A 22434-nucleotide genomic window follows, 5' to 3' on the forward strand; every position below is an offset into this window, starting at 1 on the left:
TGGATTACACATTGATCATAGATCATATCAAGAAATTCCTAATTTTGTCTATGTGATAATGGTTCTATAAAATTTTTTTAAGATTTATTATTGAATAAATGATTTAAAGATTTATTCTGTAAATAAAGCTATTTTAGTGTCTCTGTCTAAAAGGCTTATTTATAACTTCAAAGCCTCAGCTATTTTAAGTCCACACAGACAATTTCAAAATAATATATTGTAGGTACGAATGCTTCCTTGTATTTCTTTTTTTTTTTTTTTTTGAGACAGAGTCTCGCTCTGTCGCCCGGGCTGGAGTGCAGTGGCAGGATCTCAGCTCACTGCAAGCTCTGCCTCCCGGGTTTACACCATTCTCCGGCCTCAGCCTCCTGCCACCTCACCCGGCTAGATTTTTGTATTTTTTAGTAGAGACGGAGTTTCACCGTGTTAGCCAGGATGGTCTTGATCTCCTGACCTCGTGATCCGCCCATCTCGGCCTCCCAAAGTGCTGGGATTACAGGCTTGAGCCACCACGCCCGGCCCTTCCTTGTATTTCTTAAAGGGCGCACCCTGAAGAATGTAGGAGGGACATGCTAATATTGGGGATTTGCTTTTCAAAAGGGCAGAGAATCAAATAAAGCAAGATATTGGCAATGACTGAATCTGGGTGATGGGTGTAGAGAGGTTTGCGGTGAAATGTCTCTACGGTTAACATCTTTTGTTAAAACTAGAAATGGACAACCATTAAGACTCAAAGGGGTGAGGCAGGCAGTTTATGGAGGGACTCACTACCCACATCCTGGCCCCCCACCCTGCCTCCCAAGGCCAGTCCCACTGGGAGCCTGAGGGGCCTACCTCTGCTGTACCACCTCCAGGTCCTCCAGGCGCTCAGGCAGGGCCAGCCCATTGAGCCACTGCTCCTTCTCCTCCACCCAAAGCCCGCAGGCCCCGGCCTCGCTGAGCATGGTGTAGAGCGCTAGGGCTGCCGCCAGGGCCTGCGCTCGCTCGCCTGCCCGGGCCTGCAGCTCCTCGTAGTGCCGCTCCAGGGTGGGCACCCGACCTTGCACCTCGGGCGTGCGGCTCAGTGCGGGAGGCAGGGCTGCTGCCTGTTCCCTCAAGGCGTCCAGGGTTGGCCGGTGGCTTCGGATCTCCTCCTCCAGGGCCCGATGCTGTCTGGCTAGAGCCTGCGTGGAGAACTCGTCGTGACCCAGCTCGGGGCTGGACACCAGGCGCAGTGCGTCTACCAACCAGGCCTCCATGTCGTTTGCATCAGCCTGGAACTGGTAGAGGCTGGCAGCTTGGGCCAGCCGCTGGGCACGCTCCTCAGCCAGGGCCTCTAGCCGCTCCCACTGGGCTTGGAGCTCAGCTGCACGGGCAGAGGCCTGGCTTGCCCCAGGGTGACCCTCAGCCACCAACTGCTGGCCCTGCTCCAGGGTGAGCTTCAGGGGCCCCAGCCGGCCGCTCATCTCACCCCGCAGGGCTGTGTGCTTGTTGAGCAGGCGGAGGACACCGGTCAGGTCCCGGCCCGTGTCGGCTGAGGCCAGGAGGTGCTGCTGCTCCCGCACCCAGGCCTCAGCTTCGCCCACCTCCCAGAGGAAACGCCAGAGCCGCCGTGACTCCTCCAGCCGGGACCGCCGCGCCGCTGCCAACTCGCACAGTGCCTCATAACTCTGCTCTAGCTTGGCTACCCGCTCTGACACCAGCTGCGGGTCGCAAGGTCTATACTCTGAGAAAGTCACAGGAGAGGGTCAGAGCTGCAACGCAGCCCTCCGGCTGCTCCCTGCCACCACACTCTCTTGGGCTTCCCACCTTGGCTCTAGCTCAGTCACCATCGTTTGGTCACCATCTTTCCTGTCCCCAGGTTTCCCAACCCTTCCACCTCGGCTCTTGATGTGCTCCTTCCCAGCCCCTCCCTCTCCAGTGCCTTCCCCAACTTTTCACCTTTCCCTGGGTTGCAGAAGCGCAGGGCAGAGGCACTGACGGCCCGCACCCTCTCGGCCTGCACGGCGATGTCTGCCTCCACCAGCTCGTGCAGCTGCAGCAGGTCCTCCACTCCTGTCAGGTGCTTGCCCAGGTCCTGAGACTGCAGCCGGCCCTGCCAGGCACACATGGAGTGCGGATGCCCGCCTGAGCACACACGCGCTAACCTGCCGTGTTTTCCTTCCGACCTCTCTGTGGCTCCAGGTGTTGCACCCAGGTGAGAAACCTGATTGCTCACACACACTGAGATACCCCAGTTCTGCTCTGGCACCCCGACCTCCTTATCCTTATCCTTAACTCTCCTGCTGTGGAACAATGTTCTAACTAACTCCTGCTCTTGGAAGCTTTGCTGTGACTAATCTTCTCAGCCTCAGAATCATTGACACCCTCCTGTCACCACTGTTCTGCCCCAGCACCCAGCAGCCTTCCTTCCACATCTTTCCCCAATCCACCCTCCTGGCCACTGCCCGCCTGGGAGACGGCAGCAACCCTAACAGGTCTTGCTCTCATGCTGCCTGCCCACAGACCTTCTTCAGAGTAGCCAAAGTGACCTTTTTACAAACGTAAGGTACAAGGAAGTCTCTACCCCTCTCAAAACCTTTTAATCACTTTTTTATTTTTTGAGATGCAGTCTTGCTCCCGTTGTGCAGGCTGGAGTGCAGTGGCGCAATCTTGGCTCACTGCAACCTCCACCTCCCAGATTCAAGCAATTCTCCTTCCTCAGCCTCCTGAGTAGCTGGGATTACAGGCGTGTGCCACCACGTGTGGCTAATTTTTGTATTTTTACTAGAGACGGGGTTTTGCCATGTTGGCCAGGCTGGTCTCGAACTCTGACCTCAGGTGATCCACCCACCCTGGCCTCCCAAAGTCCTAGGATTACAGGTGTGAGCCACCTTGCCTAGCTGTGTTTTTTTTTTTTTTTTTTTGAGACTGAGTCTTGCCCTATCACCTAGGCTGGAGTGCAGTGGTACAATCTCGGCTCACTGCATCCTCCGCCTCCTGGGTTCAAGCGATTCTCCTGTCTCAGGTTCCTGAGTAGCTGGGACTACAGGCGCCCACCACCACACCCAGCTAATTTCTTTTTTTTTTTTTTTTTTTTGAGATGGAGTCTCGCTCTGTCGCCCAGGCTGGAGTGCAGTGGCCGGATCTCAGCTCACTGCAAGCTCCGCCTCCCGGGTTCCCGCCATTCTCCCGCCTCAGCCTCCGAGTAGCTGGGACTACAGGCGCCCGCCAACGCGCCCGGCTAGTTTTTTTTTTTTTGTATTTTTAGTAGAGACGGGGTTTCACCGTGTTAGCCAGGAGGGTCTCGATCTCCTGACCTCGTGATCCTCCCGCCTCGGCCTCCCAAAGTGCTGGGATTACAGGCTTGAGCCACCGCGCCCGGCCTAATTTCTGTATTTTTATAGAGATGGGGTTTCACCATGTTGGCCAGGCTGGTCTTGAACTCCTGACCTCAAGTGATCTGCCCACCTTGGCCTCCCAAAGAGCTGGGATTGCAGGCGTGAGCACCGTGCCCGGCCCCTTCAAATCACTTTAAAGGATCCATGTTACTTTGAATAAAATCTAAACTCCCTGACCAGGCCTGTAAGGCCCTAATGGGCTGGCTGTGCCCTCCCAAATCTCAGTCCACGGCCCCCACTCCTCATGCTCACAGCCCACCGGCCTTCCTTCTGATCCTGAACACACCATGCTGGTCCAGGCTGAGGGCCTGTGCCGGCTCTTCCTTCTGCCTGGAACGTTCTCTCCTGAGAGTTCTCTGTGCTGGTTCTTGGCACTATTTTGGTCTCGGCTTAAATGGCATTTTCTCAGAGGCCTTATCTGACCAGCCCCTCACGCCGCCCTGTTCCAGATTCATCAGTGGTTTTATGGCCCCTGCTCTTTTGTTTATGGAAAGGTCTGTGAGTTTTGTCATCAGCCTCCTCCATCTAGAACATGAACCCCGTGTGGACAGGGCCCTGTTTACTTTGTTCACTGCCACTGGGGTCAGGGCCCTGTGCTGGTTCACACTCCACGGAGACTGGCCGAGCAGACAGGCAAACGCACCCACTGTGGGGCCCCCTCAACTCTTGATCACCTGTACCCCACCCAGCACGCCTCACTGATACCTTCATCTCTTCCATCCAGTCCATGAGGTAGAGCAGGTCCTGGAACACCTTCTGCAGCTCCAGGTTGAGGAGGAGCCGCTCCCGCCGGGCGGCCACCATCTGCCTCAAGAAGTCCCAGAGCCGTGCCACGTTGTGCTGCCGAGCGGCGATACGCTTGATGTCGTGGTAGCGCTCGGCGGCCAGCTCTGCAGCCACGGCGTCCACCGCCTGCACCCGGCCGCTGTAGGCCACGATGTCCGTCTCAATGGCTTCGTGCTTCCGTACTGCTGCCTCGACAGCTGCCAGCTCCAGCCCAAAGTTGTCCTGTGTCGGGGGCAGGGAGAGGAGGTGTGGGGACCAAGGGACAGTGCCTCTGCCGGCTCCTCTGTCCTGCAGAGCACTTGGGCTGCAAGATTCCAGCTCCATGTGGTGGCTCTAAGTTCCCGCTCTATCCCACCCCCGTCCTGTTTCACCAGCACTCTCTTCTGTCCCAGCCTCTGGCCCCTTGCTCCCGGACCTCTAGGCCTTTTTACCCAGGTTACGGATTTCGTGTTTCATTGTCTCTCCAACCCACGGGGCTTCTTATCCACCCGTCTCTCTCCCAGTTCTGACCAGCCTAAGCATCCTAGGAGCCTCTAGTCCTACCTGGGACACGAGGCGCTGGTTCTCGCTGAGCCAGGTCTCCCGCATAGCAGCCTTGCGGTCGAAGCGGGCGGCCAGCTGCTCCAGCTTCTCCTGGCGGATGAGCTCGGTGCGCAGGGCCAGCTCACGCTCGTGCTCTGCCTTCTCCAGCCGCTCCCAAGCCTGTGGGGTGGGGACAGAGTCAGTGGAAGGGACAGGGCGGGGGGGGCTCAGGGGGGCTGGAGGCACATGGTAAGTCCCATGGAAGCTCGGTCTAGTGGATCCGTGGAATGCAGTGGGTGAGACGCCTGGGTGTGGAAACAGGAAACAGGGAAGCACTGGGAGTCTGTGACGCTATGTAGAAGCTTCTGGAAAAGGACTGAAGGGAGCGGGAACAGTGGAAACCATCTGATTCCTTTGTGTTGGCAGGACTGTGTGCAAACCTTATTTTTACTTTTAGTCATCTTACAACATCGTGAAAAAAATAAAAGGAAGGGATAGTGAGTTGGGGACAGGTGGAATAAGCTGAGGGACTTGGGGCATAATTTCCTTACGTGACCTCGTATGGAGAGTCAGACAAAGGAGCAGGGAGCCATGTGCCTGAGAGGACGGGAGAATCACATCTGGCACAGTGTGGGCAGCTGAGCGGAGTGCTCGAGTTTCAAGTTGGGGCAGCAGATAGTAGAGTTTGGTGAAGGTTGAGATGGCCCCGGGTTTGGGGATGTGTGCAAGGCATCTGGGCCAGGCGCTACCCTGAGGGTGGGTGGCCTGTGGGCAGCCACAGACCTTGTTGATGTCCGAGATGAGCCGGCCCTCGCGGGGCGTGTAGACCTTCTGGTTGTTGGCCCGAAGCTTGCTCTGGATGGTGAAGAGCAGCACTTCCAAGTTGCCTTTCTCGGTAAACCTGAGGCAGGAGGCCGGGTTGGGGTCAGAATTAAAGCCCATGAGGGTCACAAGGACTCTTTCCTCTTCAAAATGGCTGTCCTCTGTTGCTTTTCTTCTTACAAAAGTAATACAAGCTCTTTACGTGGAAACCAGAAAATACTGGCGAACCAAAAGAACATCATTTTATTTTATTTTGAGACAGAGTCTTGCTTTGTCACCCAGGCTGGAGTGCAGTGGCACAATCTGGGCTCACTGCAACCTCTGCCTCCTGGGTTCAAGCCATTCTCTTGCCTCAGCCTCCTGAGTAGCTGGGATTACAGGCGCGTGCACTACCACACCTGGCTAATTTATGTATTTTTAGTAGAGTCGGGGTTTCAAATTCCTGACCTCAAGTGATCCACCCACCTCAGCCTCCCAAAGTGCTGGGATTACAGACGTGAGCCACTGTGCCCAGCTGAAATAATTCTTTTTTTTTTTTTTTTTGAGATGGAGTCTCACTCTGTCCCCCAGGCTGGAGTGCAGTGGCACGATCTCGGCTCACTGCAAGCTCCGCCTCCTGGGTTCACGCCATTCTCTTGCCTCAGCCTCCTGAGTAGCTGGGACTACAGACGCCCGCCACCGCGCCCAGCTAATTTTTTGTATTTTTAATAGCGACGGGGTTTCACCGTGGTCTCGATCTCCTGACCTTGTGATCCGCCCGCCTCGGCCTCCCAAAGTGCTGGGATTACAGGCGTGAGCCGCCGTGCCCGGCCCGAAATAATTCTTTTATAACCTATTTCCCTGCTTATTTTTCATGAACATTTTTCCATGTCAATAAATGCATTTCTTTAATGTCATTTTCAGTGGCTGACCCGTGACTTATTTTTCTTTTATAGTGGTTGTGTTGATGAACATCCTTGAAGTTACATCTTTGTTTAATGCCCAGAAGACGACTTCCTAGGTTAAAGGGTACACCTTAAATCATTCCCTGGAATGTATAGAAACAGTTGTTTTCTGGACTAATATTAGTTTCAGAGCTGATATACATTAATTCCAAAAGAACTCCATGACAGCATAAACACAGACGTTTTGGCAGGTACTGAACAGAATTGCCTAAGAGCAATCACATACTTGGAACAGTTAATTGCTAAAATATTGAAATGATAAGAACCTCTGCAATTCTCACGTTACCAGCCACACCCACGTTGCCGGTTATGACCTGCCTGTCAGGTCCAGTCCCCTCTATCTTATGCTGGGATTGGGTTGCCATGACACCCTGATCAGTAATCTTATCTGATGGATTGCACTGACTCAACACACCATAGCAATCATTTCCACAGCATGTTTTTTTGTTTGTTTTTTGAGATGGAGTCTTGCTCTGTCACCCAGCCTGGAGTACAACAGCATGATCTCAGCTCACTGCAACCTTTGCCTCCCAGGTTCAGGTGGTTCTCCTGCCTCAGCCTCCTGAGTAGCTGGGATTACAGGCATGTGCCACTATCCCCAGCTAATTTTTTTGTATCTTTAGTACAGACAGGGTTTCACCATGTTGGCCAGGCTAGTCTCACAACTCCCGACCTCAGTAGAGATGAGGTTTCACCATGTTGGCCAGACTGGTCTCGGTGATCCATCCGCCTTGGCCTCCCAAAGTGCTGGGATTACAGGCATGAGCCACCATGCCCTGCCCACAGCATGATTTTTAAAAATGGCTAATCATTAAAAAAAATTATTTTGTATCAACTACGTTGTTTGGATGCTTCTGGCGTGGGAAATCTCTACTGCACTTATGTACTGCCAAATTTCCCTCCCTGAAGGTTGTGCTAATTTAGGCTTCCTCTCGTGGGAGCACAGCTCAGGGCGGGGTGGGGCCCCAGGGACACCTACTTGGGCGGCTTCTCCACGGTGCGGTAGGAGTTGAAGGACTGCAGCTGGTTCTGGACCCCACTCAGGGAGTTGGCCAGCTGCCGGTCATTGAGGGTCACAATCGTTTGCTCGATCCACTGCAGCAGCTCTGAGGCCAGGGACTCGTACTTCTCCACCAGGCGCTCTGCCTCCATGGCATGGTCCAGCACCTGGGAGGCAGAAGACAGGGACATGACAGTCCCAGCCACAGGGTCCCTGGCCCAGTCCTGCAGCTCCACCCTGCCCTTGCACTGCCTCAGCCGGGTCTCCTCTGGCCTTTATGGGTACTGCCCATGGACAGTACCTTGCCAATTCTCTTGCCTTCCACTGCCAGGGCCTTCATCTTGGAGAAGTAATGGTAGTAAGTAGCCACATAGGTAATGATCGACTTCTCATCTGGCTGGTCCACATTCACATCTGAAAGAGAGGACCATTTGGGTCAGGCCTCCCAGAAGTACATCCACAACTTGCATCACCTACCCCAAACCCTGGGCCTGCCCAGTCCTCCAAAGCTGACATCTCTCCATCCCCTTTTAGAGCAAAATGACAACTTGGCCATTCAAATGAAAAGGGCACCAAAAGCTCACCTTTTTTCCCTTCTTCTGGAAACAAGAAGGGCCCTCCAAGCAGAGCACAAACTCCAGAAGGAGGCTTTTACCCAGAGTTCCCCATGGAGACCAAAATTAGTTGTTTGGGGAAGAAAAGCAAGAAAAGAAACAGCATTGCTATGTGGGGATGGATCATGGCCTTTTAGGCTGGAACAATGTTTAAGAAGTCAATGGAGGCCAGGCGCGGTGGCTCATGCCTGTAATCCCAGCACTTTGGGATGCCGAGGTGGGCGGATCACAAGGTCAGGAGATTGAGACCATCCTGGCTAACACAGTGAAACCCTATCTCTACTAAAAATACAAAAAAATTAGCCGGGCATGGTGGCGGGTGCCTGTGGTCCCAGCTACTCGGGAGGCTGAGGCAGGAGAATGGCGTGAACCCGGGAGGCAGAGCTTGCAGTGAGCTGAGATCCGGCCACTGCACTCCAGCCTGGGGGACAGAGCAAGACTCTGTCTCAAAAAAAAAAAAAAAAAAAAAAGTCAATGGACTGAGGGGCAGCAGGACAGAAGGTATGAACTAAGCCTCCTGAACCTAAGATGCTCAGAGCGATAGGCCCTGTGATCCCCGCAGCTCAGTGGGGACAGAGGCCAGCTCTCAGCACCATCTCCAGGTGTGATCACGCTGTTTCTAACCTCAGTCCCAAACCTCAGCTGTGGGCCCAAGGAGGGGAGTGTCTTTCAAGCCGAACTGGCTTTCACCACACAACCGAGGCTGACTGTAACTTGAAATCTATGGGTTCTCTTAAATAGGCCAGATTTTATCCTAAAGGTAAGACTATGAGACTGGAAGCCTCTTGCCCATTTCTGGAAACACACAGGCAGGCAGGAGCCACTGAAGTCATCTCGGAAAGTTACAGAATGCTTAGCTTTATTTCCGGGTTCTGAATTACAGCCATGCTGCCCAGAGGCTCTCCAAGGAGCACTGCATGAAGCCTATGTCTGTTGCTAGCTCACTGACACTTGTCATTCTGGAGAAAAAGGGTCCAGGTGATAGGGCTACAGGTAGAATGGAAAACAGGGAGAAAATGGCCAAGACCAGCGAACATCCACCCAGTGAACTTTAGGAGCACCTCCAGCAGGGGAGTCACTGGGCCCTTCTCTCCTCCCTGTTCTGGCTGCACCAAGATTGGTCTCCACTCTCCCAGGGGCAGCAGAGGAAACAGGCTCTGGAGCCAAGCTGCCTGAATGCCAATCTCAGCCCCATCTGCCGGAGGACTTGGGCAAGTTGCTTACCCATTATGGGCCCCCATAGTCTCTTCCATAAACTGAGGATAACAGTACTGATTTCAAAGGGGTATTGTGAAGATTAAAGCATGTCAAGCGCAGAACCAGGTACCAAGTAAGAGAAAAATCGCAGTCGGGTACAGGGGCTCACACCTGTTATCCCAGTGCATTGGGAGGCCGAGGTGGGCGGATCACAAGGTCAGGAGTTAGAGACCAGCCTGACCAACATGGTGAAACCCTGTCTCTACTAAAAATACAAAAACTAGCCGGCCTGGTGGCACACGCCTGTAATCCCAGCCACTCGGGAGGCTGAGGAGGATAATTGCTCGAACCCAGGAGGCGGAGGTTACAGTGAGCTGAGATCGCGCCATTGCACTCCAGTCTGGGCAACAGAGCGAGACTCTGTCTCAAAAAAAAAAAAGAGCCCAATCGCTGTTACTGATCTCATCTATCTCGTCAGCATTATGACCAGAACCACAGGAACCAATCAGCAAGGTCAGCTGACCACAGGCCAGTTCTGGGTAAGAGTGGAAGGTCATCCAGCTTAATTTTTTTTTCTTAAAAATTTGTTTTAAAAAAATAAAGACAGGCCGGGCGCGGTGGCTCAAGCCTGTAATCCCAGCACTTTGGGAGGCTGAGACGGGCAGATCACGAGGTCAGGAGATCAAGAGCATCCTGGTTAATATGGTGAAACCCTGTCTCTACTAAAAAACATACAAAAAACTAGCCGGGCAAGGTGGCGGGCGCCTATAGTCCCAGCTACTCGGGAGGCTGAGCCAGGAGAATAGCATAAACCCGGGAGGCAGAGCTTGCAGTGAGCTGAGATCCCGCCACTGCACTCCAGCCTGGGCGACAGAGCGAGACTCCGTTTCAAATAAATAAATAAATAAATTAATTAATTAATAAAGACAGGTCTCGCTGTTGCCCAGGCTGGAGTACAGTGGCTATTGACAGGTGTGATCCCACTACTGATCAGTGTGGGAGTTTTGACCTGCTCCATTCTGACCTGGGCTAGGTCAGTCCTTCTTAGGTAACCTGGTGGTCCCCTGATCCCAGGAGATCACCAATGCTGAACTTAATGTGGATACCCAATCAGCATAGCCCACTGCAGCCTAGAACTCTTGGGCTCAAGTGATCCTCTCACCTCAGCCTCCCTAGCAGCTAGCACTACAGGCAGGTGCCACCGTGGCCAGCAACATGTAGCTTAATTTAGAATCCTAGAATTTTAGAAGAGCCCTTAAACAGACCAATTCTCTCTTTTAAGACATGAGGAAACTGAGCCACAGAGGCCAGCCACTGGCTGTACGTCACAGAGCTCCTGTGTGCTCTGCCTGGGACACAACCCATGGCCCAGCGCTCTTTCTGTCACTGGGCTGCCCTTCTTCCGACCTACAGTCTTTTGTTAAAAAAAAAACTGAGAGCCGAGCGCGGTGGCTCAAGCCTGTAATCCCAGCACTTTGGGAGGCCGAGACGGGTGGATCACGAGGTCAGGAGATCGAGACCATCCTAGCTAACACGGTGAAACCCCGTCTCTACTGAAAAATACAAAAAACTAGCCGGGCGAGGTGGCGGGCGCCTGTAGTCCCAGCTACTCGGGAGGCTGAGGCAGGAGAATGGCGTGAACCCGGGAGGCGGAGCTTGCAGTGAGCTGAGATCCGGCCACTGCATTCCAGCCTGGGTGACAGAGCGAGACTCCGTCTCAAAAAAATAAATAAATAAAAAATAACTGAGAAATGATTTTCATACCACAAAATTCACCCTTTTAATGTATATAATTCAGTGGTTTTCAGTGTAAAGATGTATTTTTTAGGGGAAGGGGTAGTCATGGGGTCTCAGTATGTTGCCCAGGCTGGTATCAAACTCCTGGGCTCAAGCGATCCTCCTGCCTTGGCCTCCCAAAGTGCTGGGTGTGAGCTACCACGTGGTTTTCAGCATATTTACAAGGTTGTGTAACTATCACCACTTTCTAATTCCAGAACATTCTCTTCCCCCACCAAAGAAGCCCCTGTATCGGTTGGTGGTTACTCCATGTCTTCCCCCTCTGCGGCCCCTGGCAAGCACTGGTCCACCTCCTGTCTCTACCCTACCACCTCTTTTTCACCTAGCTCTGGCCCCACCTTCGGGATCCAGCAGCTTGGTAAGTCCCAGTTCCTTTTCAGCCAGATTGAATGCATTCTGCAGATTATAGTGTGCATTACACTTTTTCAGAGACTCAAAATCCAGCAGGTCTGGCCTGGGTGGGGAGGAAAGACAGAAGGGATCAGAAACATGTGAGATCTTAAAGAGGAAGAGGAAACCCACACCAATCTTTATCCCTAAGTCACCGACCCAATTTTGTCCAGAAGTAGGCATCCCAAACCCACACTGCTGCTCACAGCCCCTCCCCATACTGCCTCCCCTGCTTCCCATCACAAGCGCTCTGTGCAGTCCTGCACCCCCACGTTCTGGTTCTGCTCCGAGTGCTATCCCTTCCTTCTGAGTGCTATGCAGCTCATCTCATCTCTGTCTCCACATGTGCAGCCCAGGTCATTGGCTGACCCCATCTTCTCACCGGTGTTTATGCACAATGGCGTTGAAGGCTAGTCCATCTCTCCAGCTGGTGGTGAAGTTGTGTACATTGACGTTGGGATAACTATAAACAGAGATTCGGAAAATGGTGAGTAGGGCTGAGCCCTGGTCTGTGATTCCAGGGCAGTCACCAGCTCATGGTTCCTGGAGCCCACCACAGCCTGGGGGTCACTGACCCTCCAGTGCCACATGCCCAGGGCATCCTCACCCTGCAGTCTTCATCTGGCACCACAGAAGCAGGGCATCCTTGGCTGACTTCTTCTCCTTGTTGTCTTCTGTCTCCACACTGATGTCTTGGATCTAGGAAGGAAGCAAGCAGGGCCCTCACTCCCTGGACAGGAACTCCTGGTGTTATCAGAGATGCTCAGATAAATGGCAGGAAACTACTCTTTAGACTGTGGTAATGGGGTGGACAGGCATAGCCTGAGGTCCTTTCAACCTAGGCCAGGGACCACAGAACACTGGGTGTAAGGGGTTTGAGGCAGCAGATTAGGGTAGGATGCTGAAGAATGGATGTGTCCCTGAGTGGAGGTGCTGGTCCCTCCAAGTGGGGAACTGCAGGCGGAAGAGTGAATATTTTCTGAGACTGGCTCTCCAAGGTGTCTAAAAGCTGGCTTTCCAAAGTGAAGCCGACAGAACCCAGGAAGGAAGGGGGTGATCAGGAATGCTGTGATGACATGAGGACACTGGGGCATGGGAAGCAGGAGGGTGACTGTTCCACTGGGGTTTATTCCAGCAGAGTTTATGGCAGGGGATTGGGGCCAGTGACCAGACCCTCTAGAAGTTCCCAAACCCCTTGTGGTGAAGGACCAGTTTGTAAAACTTCCAGTCCCTCGTGGACCAACCTGTGGTCCTACTGCACATGACCAATACACAGACCAGCGCACAGGGAACTTGCCACAGGGGTTTGACATTCACCCACGCTGGTTTCTACCCTGTTGAAGGAGGGGAGTCCACTGATCTGGTGCTTGGATAGCGCCGCAATGGCAACTGCTACATAAGGCTCTAGATCGTCCGTCTTTGTGTTTGTTGTGTCACGGGCCAGCAGGAACGGTCTGTGGTGCAGAACCAGGGCAGGAACCACACCCTGTGTGATAGTGTGCTGGGGTACCTGGAATCGAAGGATGATGGTCCAGACCAGCCCAAGGGTCAGTCGGTGGTTTCCATCCACAATGTCATGGGAGCCCATGTTTTCCAAGTGCACTTTCTGCTCCTTGAGGAACTGCAATGCCTTGTCCACGTTCTCCAGGCAGTGGATCCGCATGCGGCCCTTTGTGGGCTTTGGCTGTGGAGGGACGGGGGCAAAATGGCACGGGACTGTGGGCTTCCACCTTCTTCCCCAGCCTTCCCAGGGCCCAGCTTTGCACACCTTTCCCATGACCTACCTCAGGAACACGTGCACAGCCCCAGGGCTGGAGCCAAAGCTGAGGTTACAGATGAGGCTTGGGCAGATTAAGATTCCCAAGAGAATTAATTGCACCCAGAGTAGGTGGAAAAAGAAATGTTTTCAATGGGGCCACTGTTCCTGTCTCCACGAAGCAATGCTCCTATGTAATCCAAGTGGCAAAGGCGCTCGAAATGAACCCATCCTCTGAGCAGAGGGAGCCACTGCTTCCCGCCCTGTGCCGTCACTCTCTCTGAGGGCTGCTCCTCCAGCTGGTCCCCTTGGACACTTTTCTGAGGCCCCCTCTTCCCTTCATGACCACAGCTCACCAGTATCTCTCCCGAGAGCACCTCGAGGAGCCTCAGCAGGTTGCGTCCATCCCGGAGGTCGCTGTACAGGTCCCCCACCCGGCACGTGACCCGGGCCAGGTGCGAGTTTACCCACTTGGTGAAGGTTTTCTTCTGTACGGCTTCTCGTTCATCTGCGGTGGCAACATGGGGTTATTTCTGTCCTTCGAGTTCAGCATAGCTGCTTCTAAACACCAGTTGGCAGGGGTGGGGGATGGAGGAGCCTGAGAGATGGGAAGCGGGGTCCTCCAAGGAGGAGGAAGGGAAGGAAGATGACCAGGAGGAAAGCCCGTAACTTAGAATGAGCTCATAAGCAAGATAAAGAAGAAAGACGAAAGACAGAAAACAGGCTTTGAGAAGAAAGGATGAAGACCTCGGAAACCGTGGGACATGCAGGGAGGGGCTGGGGTGGGGCAGTCGTGTAAGTGGTGGAACACTGGTCAAGTGACTTCATCCATCAGAGCCCCAGTGTCCTCATCTGTAAAATGGGAACATCACTTTCTACTTCAACAGGTCATTGTGTTGATTAAATGAGATAAGGTATATAAAACACCTAGTTGGTGTCTGGCACAAAATGGCTCCTTGGTGAGCTGCTGTTATAAAGTGGTGTGATCTGACCTGAAGGAGAGCAAGAGCTGCCCAGGCCGGTGGGAGGTATGGCTGTTCTCTTTTGGTTGTGGACAAAGGAGAGGGTGTGGGCTAAAATCATAGCAGCAGCTCTTCCAAGCGGTCATTAGGACTTGATGGTATAGAGGCTGCAGGCCTCCTGAGTCAGCTTACTGTCCTTGGATAACTTAAAAGAAAAGGCAGGCTCCTCTGTTTTGGGGGTTGGGAACGGTACGTTCAACAGGCTGCAAGGGGATCCAGTTCCAGGACATAAACACCCCATTGCTCAGAAGAACAAGATGTTGAGAGTTGGCAACTGGGAAAACAGTGAGGCCAGGAAACATGGGGGAAAAAAAGCCAGGCAGAGTTAGGCACCAATCTCAAAAAAAAGTTAGGCAATGCCCTGCTGCCCAGCTCACAGAGGAGGGGAGCCACTGAAGAGGGGAAATAAGTACTAGGTTCCACAGGAAAATAAAAATTAAGAATGTTCTAAGTGACAAAGTGAAAGCATCAGAAGCTGCTCTGGTGATGAGGAGTTCTGCCACTTCCCCACAGAGAAGCCCTGTGCAAGGACCCAACCCAAGTGGCTGGGGTCTGAAGAGTCACTTTTGCTTCCGTCTCAGCACCAGCATCTCAGACACCAGAAAGACTCATCCCTTAATCTCACATTCCTAAGCACCTCACCCATAAGACACAGCAACACACCCACGTCGCTCCCTGTCTCTTACTTTCAGCCACTATACCGGCACAAAACCTGGGGTCCTAATAACAACATGGGATGGCCCCATGCTCTCCAGCACCTGTGAAACCAAGGGTGCCTTGGGGCCTCCCGGCAGGTCTACAGGCCCCATCTGAGCCAGGAGGAGCCTGGGTCACAGGCCATCACTGGATCCAGGGGGACTGCCCTGCTGCTGGGCACCCTGGGGTGAGACCATTTTGGCACACAGGCAGAAGACACAGAAGTAGTGTCAGCTAGGAGGAAAATGGGCGAAGTCAAGCACGAGAAACCAAGTGTTATGTCACAAGACGCCCACAGCATCCCTAGATCCTTACACACACACACACACAACAGTGATTCCCAGAAACACACCCAAGCACTTGTGCCAGAGTGAACACACACCTGCGCACACATCTACCTGGGCCTGTTTGCACAGATCCTCTCCTTCAAGACTCTCCCTCTGCTTCCACACACACTGCCCCCTTGCACACATTCAGACGCACACTCAGAAGTGTGGAAAACACAATCTCCTGGTCCCGGGGCCTGGCTCACCCTTACTCCTCCCCTAACTGTCCTGGCTGGCGCTCCACCGCCAGATCCAGATCCGCCTTAGAGGCACTGTTGGGGCCTTCCCGGGTGCTGGCGCCCCCGCGCCCCCCAAGGCTGGTTGCCTTTGCTCCATGCAGCACCCCGAGGCCCGGCAGTCACACCCACCCATGCCATCATACACCGTCCCTGCCAGTGGGTCCAAGCCTTTCCCCATTCTGTTGACATCTGTGTATTTTCCAGCCTCTTGTAATTATGCCCTCTAAGCTGCATCACGTTGTCTCCCAACACAAACACTGGAGTCACACTGTGTCCCGTGCTGGGTCCTCAGCTCCGGCCACTCTCCCCACACCCAGGTCCCTCTGGCCCAGGTGCAGTCGTCCCCACAGGGGGCCCCTGGGCCTCACCTTGCAGCTGTTTGAAGCGTCCTTCCAGCACGCTGGCATACTGAGCAGGGTTGATGAAGGCAGCTGGTGAGAGCAGGAGGCCCCCGGGGTTCTGGGCCCCTTCCACAGCCTCATAGTAAAACTCGCCGGCCTCGTGCAGGCCGTTCCTGTGCACCCTGTTCACTCCGTTCCCATTCATGCTGCCAGCTGCTGGCTACAGAGCCCAGGGCCCAGAGTCCATGCTCCCCGCCGGCAGGGGGCCAGTTTCTGTTCCCCAGTGGAACCTCAGGCTGGACTCCAGGGTCGGGGGATTCAAGAATGGTGGGAATTACAAGGAGTGGCAAAAAGAGTTATGGGGTGTCCTGAGCTCCCGAGACAGAGAGTGGGGGCACGCCTGGCTGCAGCGAGAGGGGACAGGCGGCTCCAGACAAACAGGTTAGACAGTGTCGGGGAGGGGAAGGAGGCGGAGCGTGGCTGGCGAGGGCAGGGCCAGGCCCTGCGGGGCGGCGGAGGAGGGCACTGCCAGCACCTTCGAGACCCGCCCATCAGGCCCCAAGTTACCTAAGAATACGCAAGATCCACGAGAGGGGCCCCCCAGTGCAAACTCCTGTTTCCCAAAGGTTTGCAGGAACAGCGAGGGCGACCCCTCTCTGCGTGACTCTGGGAGGTCCTTTTCCAGGATGTGTGGGCTTTGAGCCCCAGCTCAGAAACAGACAAAGAGAAATCCGGAAATGAGGAGATCCTCAAAGAGGAAAGGCCAGGCACCGTGCGAGGTATTTTCTTTTACTCCCTTGTCTGTGAAATGGGCACTGTTTCTACCTTTCCACCTGTTTACCACCACCTCCAGTGCCAGCTCCTTCCCTGCCCTCCGGCCCACTAGGGCCGTCCTCCACCAGGCCATCCCAGCCCCCAGACACCCTGCTGCTGGGCACATCTACCAGGCGCTCTTCCTCTCGGCTTCAGCGTTTGCCACGTGCAGCCTACACTTGCCCTTCCCTGTCTTCATTCATTGTTTATTTGACACCTACTGGCTGGAGACATAGTGCTAGGCAAAGCCCATGCAGAGCTGCCTCTTCAGGGAAGCCCAGTTTAGTGGTGGAGATAAACACCCAATGAGAGCACGAGGTCGCACAGATGTGTGCACAGACACAGTGACAGTCCTGGGTGGTCCGAGTTATGTGCAGCCAGACATGGTGACAGTCCTGGGAGGCATGTGTCCTATGTACACAGGCATGGTGACAATACTGGGTGGCACTTGTCATGTGTGCCAACATGGTGGGTGGCACATGTTGTACACACATAGACATCATGACAGTTCTAGAGGCTACATGAATCCAAAACCAGAGTGCCAGGAATATTTCCCCCAAACATGACATTCTCCATAACCCACACCTTCTGTCTTCTCTGATGTATAGACGCACTGGTAGGAGCGTTTCACAGCCGGCCTGAAGACCCAACCAGCAGGACAGAGAAACCCAGGAGAAAATGGGAGGGGGTCCCAGGAAGCTATGGCTGCCACAAGGGGGTCCTCAGACTGGTGCTGAGCTGGCTCAAAAGAATCACTTGGGGAGCTTTTGAAAAACCCTGAGTTCTGGACCAAGATTCTAATTTTCTGCGTCTAGGGAGGGGCTTGGAAACCTGTATTTGTTAAAAAAAAAAAACATCCCTGGGTGATCCTGTAAAACATGTGGCCAGGTTTGGGAACCTCCCCCTTGGAGTCTCTCTTCTTCTAGGGGCCAACCCCACCCCCACTGGGAGCATCACCTCTTGGTGAGAATAGCTGGGGCCTTTCAGACTGGGTTGGGTTTGGCTGGGCTGGGCAGCTGGCAGGTCAATGGCAATGACAAGGGTGGGATGGAGGAGGAAGACAAACGGGGTGGGTGGCCTTGGGGTGTGTGGGTGAGTCAGCCCCACGCCAGCCACTGGTGGTGTCAGGTGGCAGCCGCACTCTTGTTGCCATGACAACTCCTCCCCCGGAAGACAGGGAGGCCGTCAGACGAGTTTCTGCTCAGAGCAGAGAGCCCAGGCCCCAGGCCGTAGGGAAGGGTAGGGGCCAAGGCAGGCAGAGAGCACACCCAGGAAAATGGGCAGCTGCTGAAACCAGCAGCAGCAGGAGGAGGGAACCTGCTTCAGGGAACAGGCAGATGAGATAATGGGAGTAACAGGCGGCAGGTGGAAGGAACAGGTGGGGAGGGAGCAGAGGGGAAATAATAGACCGGGAACAGGTGTGGGAAATGACAGTGGAAATCAAAGAAGACACAACAAGGGCATGACAGGTAAGGGAGAGGTGGGCGGAGACGGGAGTGGCAAGAGTGAGAGTGCCGAAGGATGAAGGGACGTGACCCTGGGGGCTGAGGCCAGAGAGAGAAGCTGTTTTAGTCAGCTTAGCCAGCCCAGGAGCCAGTGCAGCGTCTCTATGCTTGGTGGGAGGAGCTGGGGAAAGTTCTGAATGGCCTGAAGGCTATTCTTCAGGCTGGATTTGGGGACCAAGGAATTGATAGGGTGTTCTGGGTCTCCCACTTAGAAAGAAAAGTCAGTCTTCCCATAAAGTTTAAAGGGCTCTTCATGACAAGCTGACAAAGCCTCCTCCAGCATCCCCCCAGCTCGACCCTCCCCTGACCTCACCTGCCAGAGCCTTAATGCGAGACCTCTCAAAGAGGCGGGCTGAGCTGCTGTCATTGTCCCAGTCTGAGTCAGGAAGGTCCCAGCGGTTGTTGATGTCGCTGTACTGGCCCTGGATCTCCAAGCTGTCAAAGTCTGTGGGTGACAGAGTGCTGCTCATGGTGGTGGCTGGCTTTCTGCTCCTGCAAGGAGAATGCGGCCAGTGAGGGTTGTCGAGGGACCACTAAGCCCTCCACTCACCACCAGGGCCTTCTGTCTTCCTGCCCTACCTGTGCCCCGCTCTCCTTGTGGCCAGAGGCTGTGGTTCGCTGCTTAGTGGAAATCAGCCCCCAGCAGGAGAGGGGAAGCCACCAGAGAAGCCTAGGGACAGGAATACATCAGAAGCGCAGAAAGTGAAACAGGAAGGCAGCAGCGGCTCAGAGTAACGCGGTGGTCAGGAAAAGCTCCAACGGCTTCAGGCCAGAGACGGATGGGTTCGGGGGCAAGGAGAGGGGTGATGGGCTTCAGTGCTTCAGACAGCAGTGTACAGCCCAGGATAATGCAGGGAGCATCTATGGGGCCCCGTGGGCAATAATGACTAGAAAGTGGCATTCTTTCCTTCCACAAACTGTCCTGAGCCTGTGATCAACCCAAGATGGCCTCCTCTACCCTGTCAGCAAGTTGAGATAAAAAGACTCAGATTCATTGGGTGTGGTGGCTCACACCTGTAATCCCAGCACTTTGGGAGGCTGAGGTGAGTGGATCACCTGAGGTCAGAAGTTCAAGACCAGCCTGACCAACATGGTGAAAACCCATCTCTACTAAAAATACAAAAAATTAGCTGGGCATAGTGGCAGGCGCCTGTAATCCCAGCTACTCTGGAGGCTGAGGCAGGAGAATCGCTTGAACCTGGGCGCACCACTGCACTCCAGCCTAGACAAGAGAGCGACACTTGTCTTAAAAAAAAAAAAAAAAAAAAAGGACCCAGTTTCTGCTCTTGAGCTAAGAAAAAGCTATGATACACCAGGAAGATTGATGTGCTGTTTGGCAAGTATGGATATACCAGGAAGATTGATAATGCTGTTTGGCAAGTGCCCAGGAGTTCAAAGGAAGACACAGTATGGTTCTCTCCCCTTCGTTTCCTTTGGTTTGCTACAGAGAATGTTAGTAAGTACTCAATAGATGTTGGCTGTGACACGTCCCTGCCACTGACATGCATCACCTCACCATAACTCCCCGTGGGGTGAGGGCCCACTATCATCCCCATTTCATAGATAAGGAAGCCGCACAAAAGACATTAAGTTGGCCAGGCGCAGTGGCTCACGCCTGTAATCCTAGCACTTTGGGAGGCCGAGGCGGGTGGATCATCTGAGGTCAGGAGTTCGAGACCAGCCTGGCCAACATGGTAAAACCCCGCCTCTACTGAAAATACAAAATTAGCCGGGCATGGTAGCACACGCCTGTAGTCCCAGCTACTGGGGAGGCTGAGACAGGAGAATCACTTGAACCTGGGAGGCAGAGGCTGCAGTGAGCTGAGATTGCACTACTGCACTCCAGCCTGGGGGAGACAGAGTGAGACTCCACCTCAAAAAAAAAAAAAAAAAAAAAAAAAAAAGACATTAAGTTACTGGTTCAAGGTCACGCAGCTGGAAGAAACAGTGCTGGGTTTTGAAAAGTTCTTTCCGACTCTGGGGACATGCTCTTAAACACAGCCTCTTGAACAGAGAATATGCACAGATTCCTCAACCATCCTAGAGGCCTCGAGTCCTCCCCGGAGGGATGAGCAGCCATGGCTCCTGCCTAGGGCCCAGGCTGGGGAAATGTGAACCACGTCTGCTCAACAGCACTACTTATGGCTCCAACTTACGCAAACACACTCTGTCCCCAAAACTAACAAATGAGGTTCAGAATAGCTGCTGGGGATTAAAAAAAAAAAAAAAACCTCTACTGTCTAAAGTTCTTGCGTAATTCAGCACTCAGCAGCCATTCGAGAGAGGGGAGGGGACTGGATCTGTAACTTTCACAAAACCCCCCAAAATTTCTCCTGATCCCTACTTCCTAGGACCAGGGCTGTGGTCTGGTAGCCTCAGGTTCTGGAAAGGAAGGAGGTGTGGAGAAGAGAGAAGTGATGGGTGGTGATACTCGGGTAGGTGGTGAGACCCATGGGCACACAAAGGCAGGACCTGGCTTCCATCATTAACTAATTCCATGAAGCTGAACCTGACCTGCTTGAAGGCCAGGGTTGTCTGCCCCTCCCCTTTCTCCTAAAGAGAAAATGTGCCCAAGGATTTTTCTTGGGAGGAGCATTAATGAGATGCAAGGGAGCTAAGGTCTAAGGCTTGTAGATTTGGGCTTTAATTCCCTGTAGAAGGAAAGGGAGCTTAATTTCTACTAGGCCTAGGACTCTTCTCATTCAAAATCCACCGTTTCTCCCCACAGATTATCTGGATTTGTTCTGTAAATATTTATATAAAAATATATTCTAGGGCAGAGTTGAATCACCCTGAGCAAAGAGCGCTGTGGGCAAGGCATGACCTGAACTAGTGTCACCTAATACTCTCAGCTTCTAGACGGGAAAGTAGTCCACGCCTCAGGACCAAGTATAATTCCACTTCTCTCAGCCCCTCAGATTAGTGCTTCCTAACCAGCAGCCACACTTATGCTCAGCTCTGGGATGGACGTCTCCAGCACTCAAACTCTCCCTGCATAGACCTGCCCACAAAAACGCCTACACCCAAGTCCCACCCTGCCCTTGCTTCGGTTTCCATGACCCCTTACTAGGAGTCACAAACGTACCAAGGCTAGCCCCCGGGAGTGTTTAGCTGGGCCAATAAGCTATTTTTAAATGACTGATTTTTTGGCCAGGTGAGGAGGCTCACGCCTGTAATCCCAGCACTTTGGGAGGCCAAGGTGGGCAGATCACCTGAGGTCAGGAGTTTGACACCAGCCTGGCCAACAAGGCGAAACCCCGTCTCTACTAAAAATACAAAAACTCAGCTGGGCGTGGTGGCAGGTGCCTGTAGTTCCAGCTACACAGGAGGCTGAGGCTGTCAAGTCGCTTGAACCCGGGAGGCAGAGGTTGCAGTGAGCCAAGACTGCACCATTGCACTCTAGCCTGGATGACAGAGTAAAACTTGTCTCAAAAAAAAGAGAGACTGATTTTGGATTCCTTTAGATGGGTCTGCATTATCTCTCTACAGGCCCAGCCACTTCACATACTATGTACCTGCCTGGCCCCAACTGCTGAGGTTTGCAAACCCAGCCTCATATATCTTTGTACTCCACAAAGAGCAGAAACTCAAAGAAGCTAACCATCTGACCCTGTCTCCAAACTCCAGTATCTCTGAGGCCCCTGCAAGCTGCAAAGAACCTAAACATGGACTGCTTTGGCTTGTTTTTGGGGCTCCAACTTGGTCCTCCCAAGGGGAGGGGCAGACAACCCTGGCCTTCAAGCAGGTCAGGTTCAGCTTCATGGAACCAGTTAATGATGGAAGCCAGGTTCTGCCTTTGTGTGTCCATGGGCACACACTTCCCCACTTACCCGAGTATCACCACCCATCACTTCTGTCTTCTCCACACCTCCTTCCTTTCCAGAACCAGTGACTGCCAAGACCACAGCCCTGGTCCTAGGAAGTAGGGCTCAGGAGAAATGCAGAATTGGGGGTTTTGTTAAAGTTACAAAGGGGTCCAATTGGGAGCCAGACCCTCCAGGGAAGTCCAACTGTTAGAATGTCTCTGTGGATTCCTACCATTACCAAGAGAAAGTATGGAGCTAGAACCTCCTCTTCCCCCAGATAAAACCTCGGCCACTTAAATGCTCCTCTCCCCAAAATGAATTTGAAGCATGCAAGCTGTGTGTCCTGAGTTTCCAGAAATGCTGTGATATGGATAAGGAACCAAGCTGGCACTGGTGTCCTCAGATCACAGACCCCCACAGGGCCACCATGTTGTGACTCCAGGGAGTTTGTTCCCACAGCCTTCCATGTGAATGATGCTCTCTGGCATTGTTCAGCATG

General features: G+C 53.4%; 1 protein-coding gene across 2 annotated transcripts in view; it reads right to left on the reverse strand.

The window, feature by feature from the left end:
- The window catches only part of SPTBN2 (spectrin beta, non-erythrocytic 2), a 36751-nt gene extending 17903 nt beyond the window's left edge, over window positions 1-18848 (reverse strand). The window contains exons 1-14 of one of the 2 annotated variants that reach the window (XM_010366390.2): window positions 18709-18848; window positions 18443-18621; window positions 13544-13695; window positions 12942-13115; window positions 12039-12130; window positions 11814-11894; window positions 11380-11495; window positions 7735-7847; window positions 7413-7600; window positions 5451-5568; window positions 4689-4847; window positions 4065-4367; window positions 1921-2074; window positions 835-1705 (exon numbers count right to left, since the gene is read on the reverse strand). In XM_010366390.2, the coding sequence (XP_010364692.2) occupies window positions 835-1705; window positions 1921-2074; window positions 4065-4367; window positions 4689-4847; window positions 5451-5568; window positions 7413-7600; window positions 7735-7847; window positions 11380-11495; window positions 11814-11894; window positions 12039-12130; window positions 12942-13115; window positions 13544-13695; window positions 18443-18599 (2678 nt within the window). In that variant the 5' untranslated portion in view covers window positions 18600-18621; window positions 18709-18848. Of the gene's footprint in view, window positions 1-834; window positions 1706-1920; window positions 2075-4064; window positions 4368-4688; window positions 4848-5450; window positions 5569-7412; window positions 7601-7734; window positions 7848-11379; window positions 11496-11813; window positions 11895-12038; window positions 12131-12941; window positions 13116-13543; window positions 13696-15838; window positions 16177-18442; window positions 18622-18708 lie in introns of those variants that run through there. The other variant, XM_010366389.2, reaches the window with a different exon arrangement.
- Between the last annotated feature and the right edge of the window lie 3586 nt (window positions 18849-22434).

The sequence above is a fragment of the Rhinopithecus roxellana genome, chromosome 15 (genome assembly GCF_007565055.1).
Source record: "Rhinopithecus roxellana isolate Shanxi Qingling chromosome 15, ASM756505v1, whole genome shotgun sequence".
NCBI classification, from domain to species: domain Eukaryota; kingdom Metazoa; phylum Chordata; class Mammalia; order Primates; family Cercopithecidae; genus Rhinopithecus; species Rhinopithecus roxellana.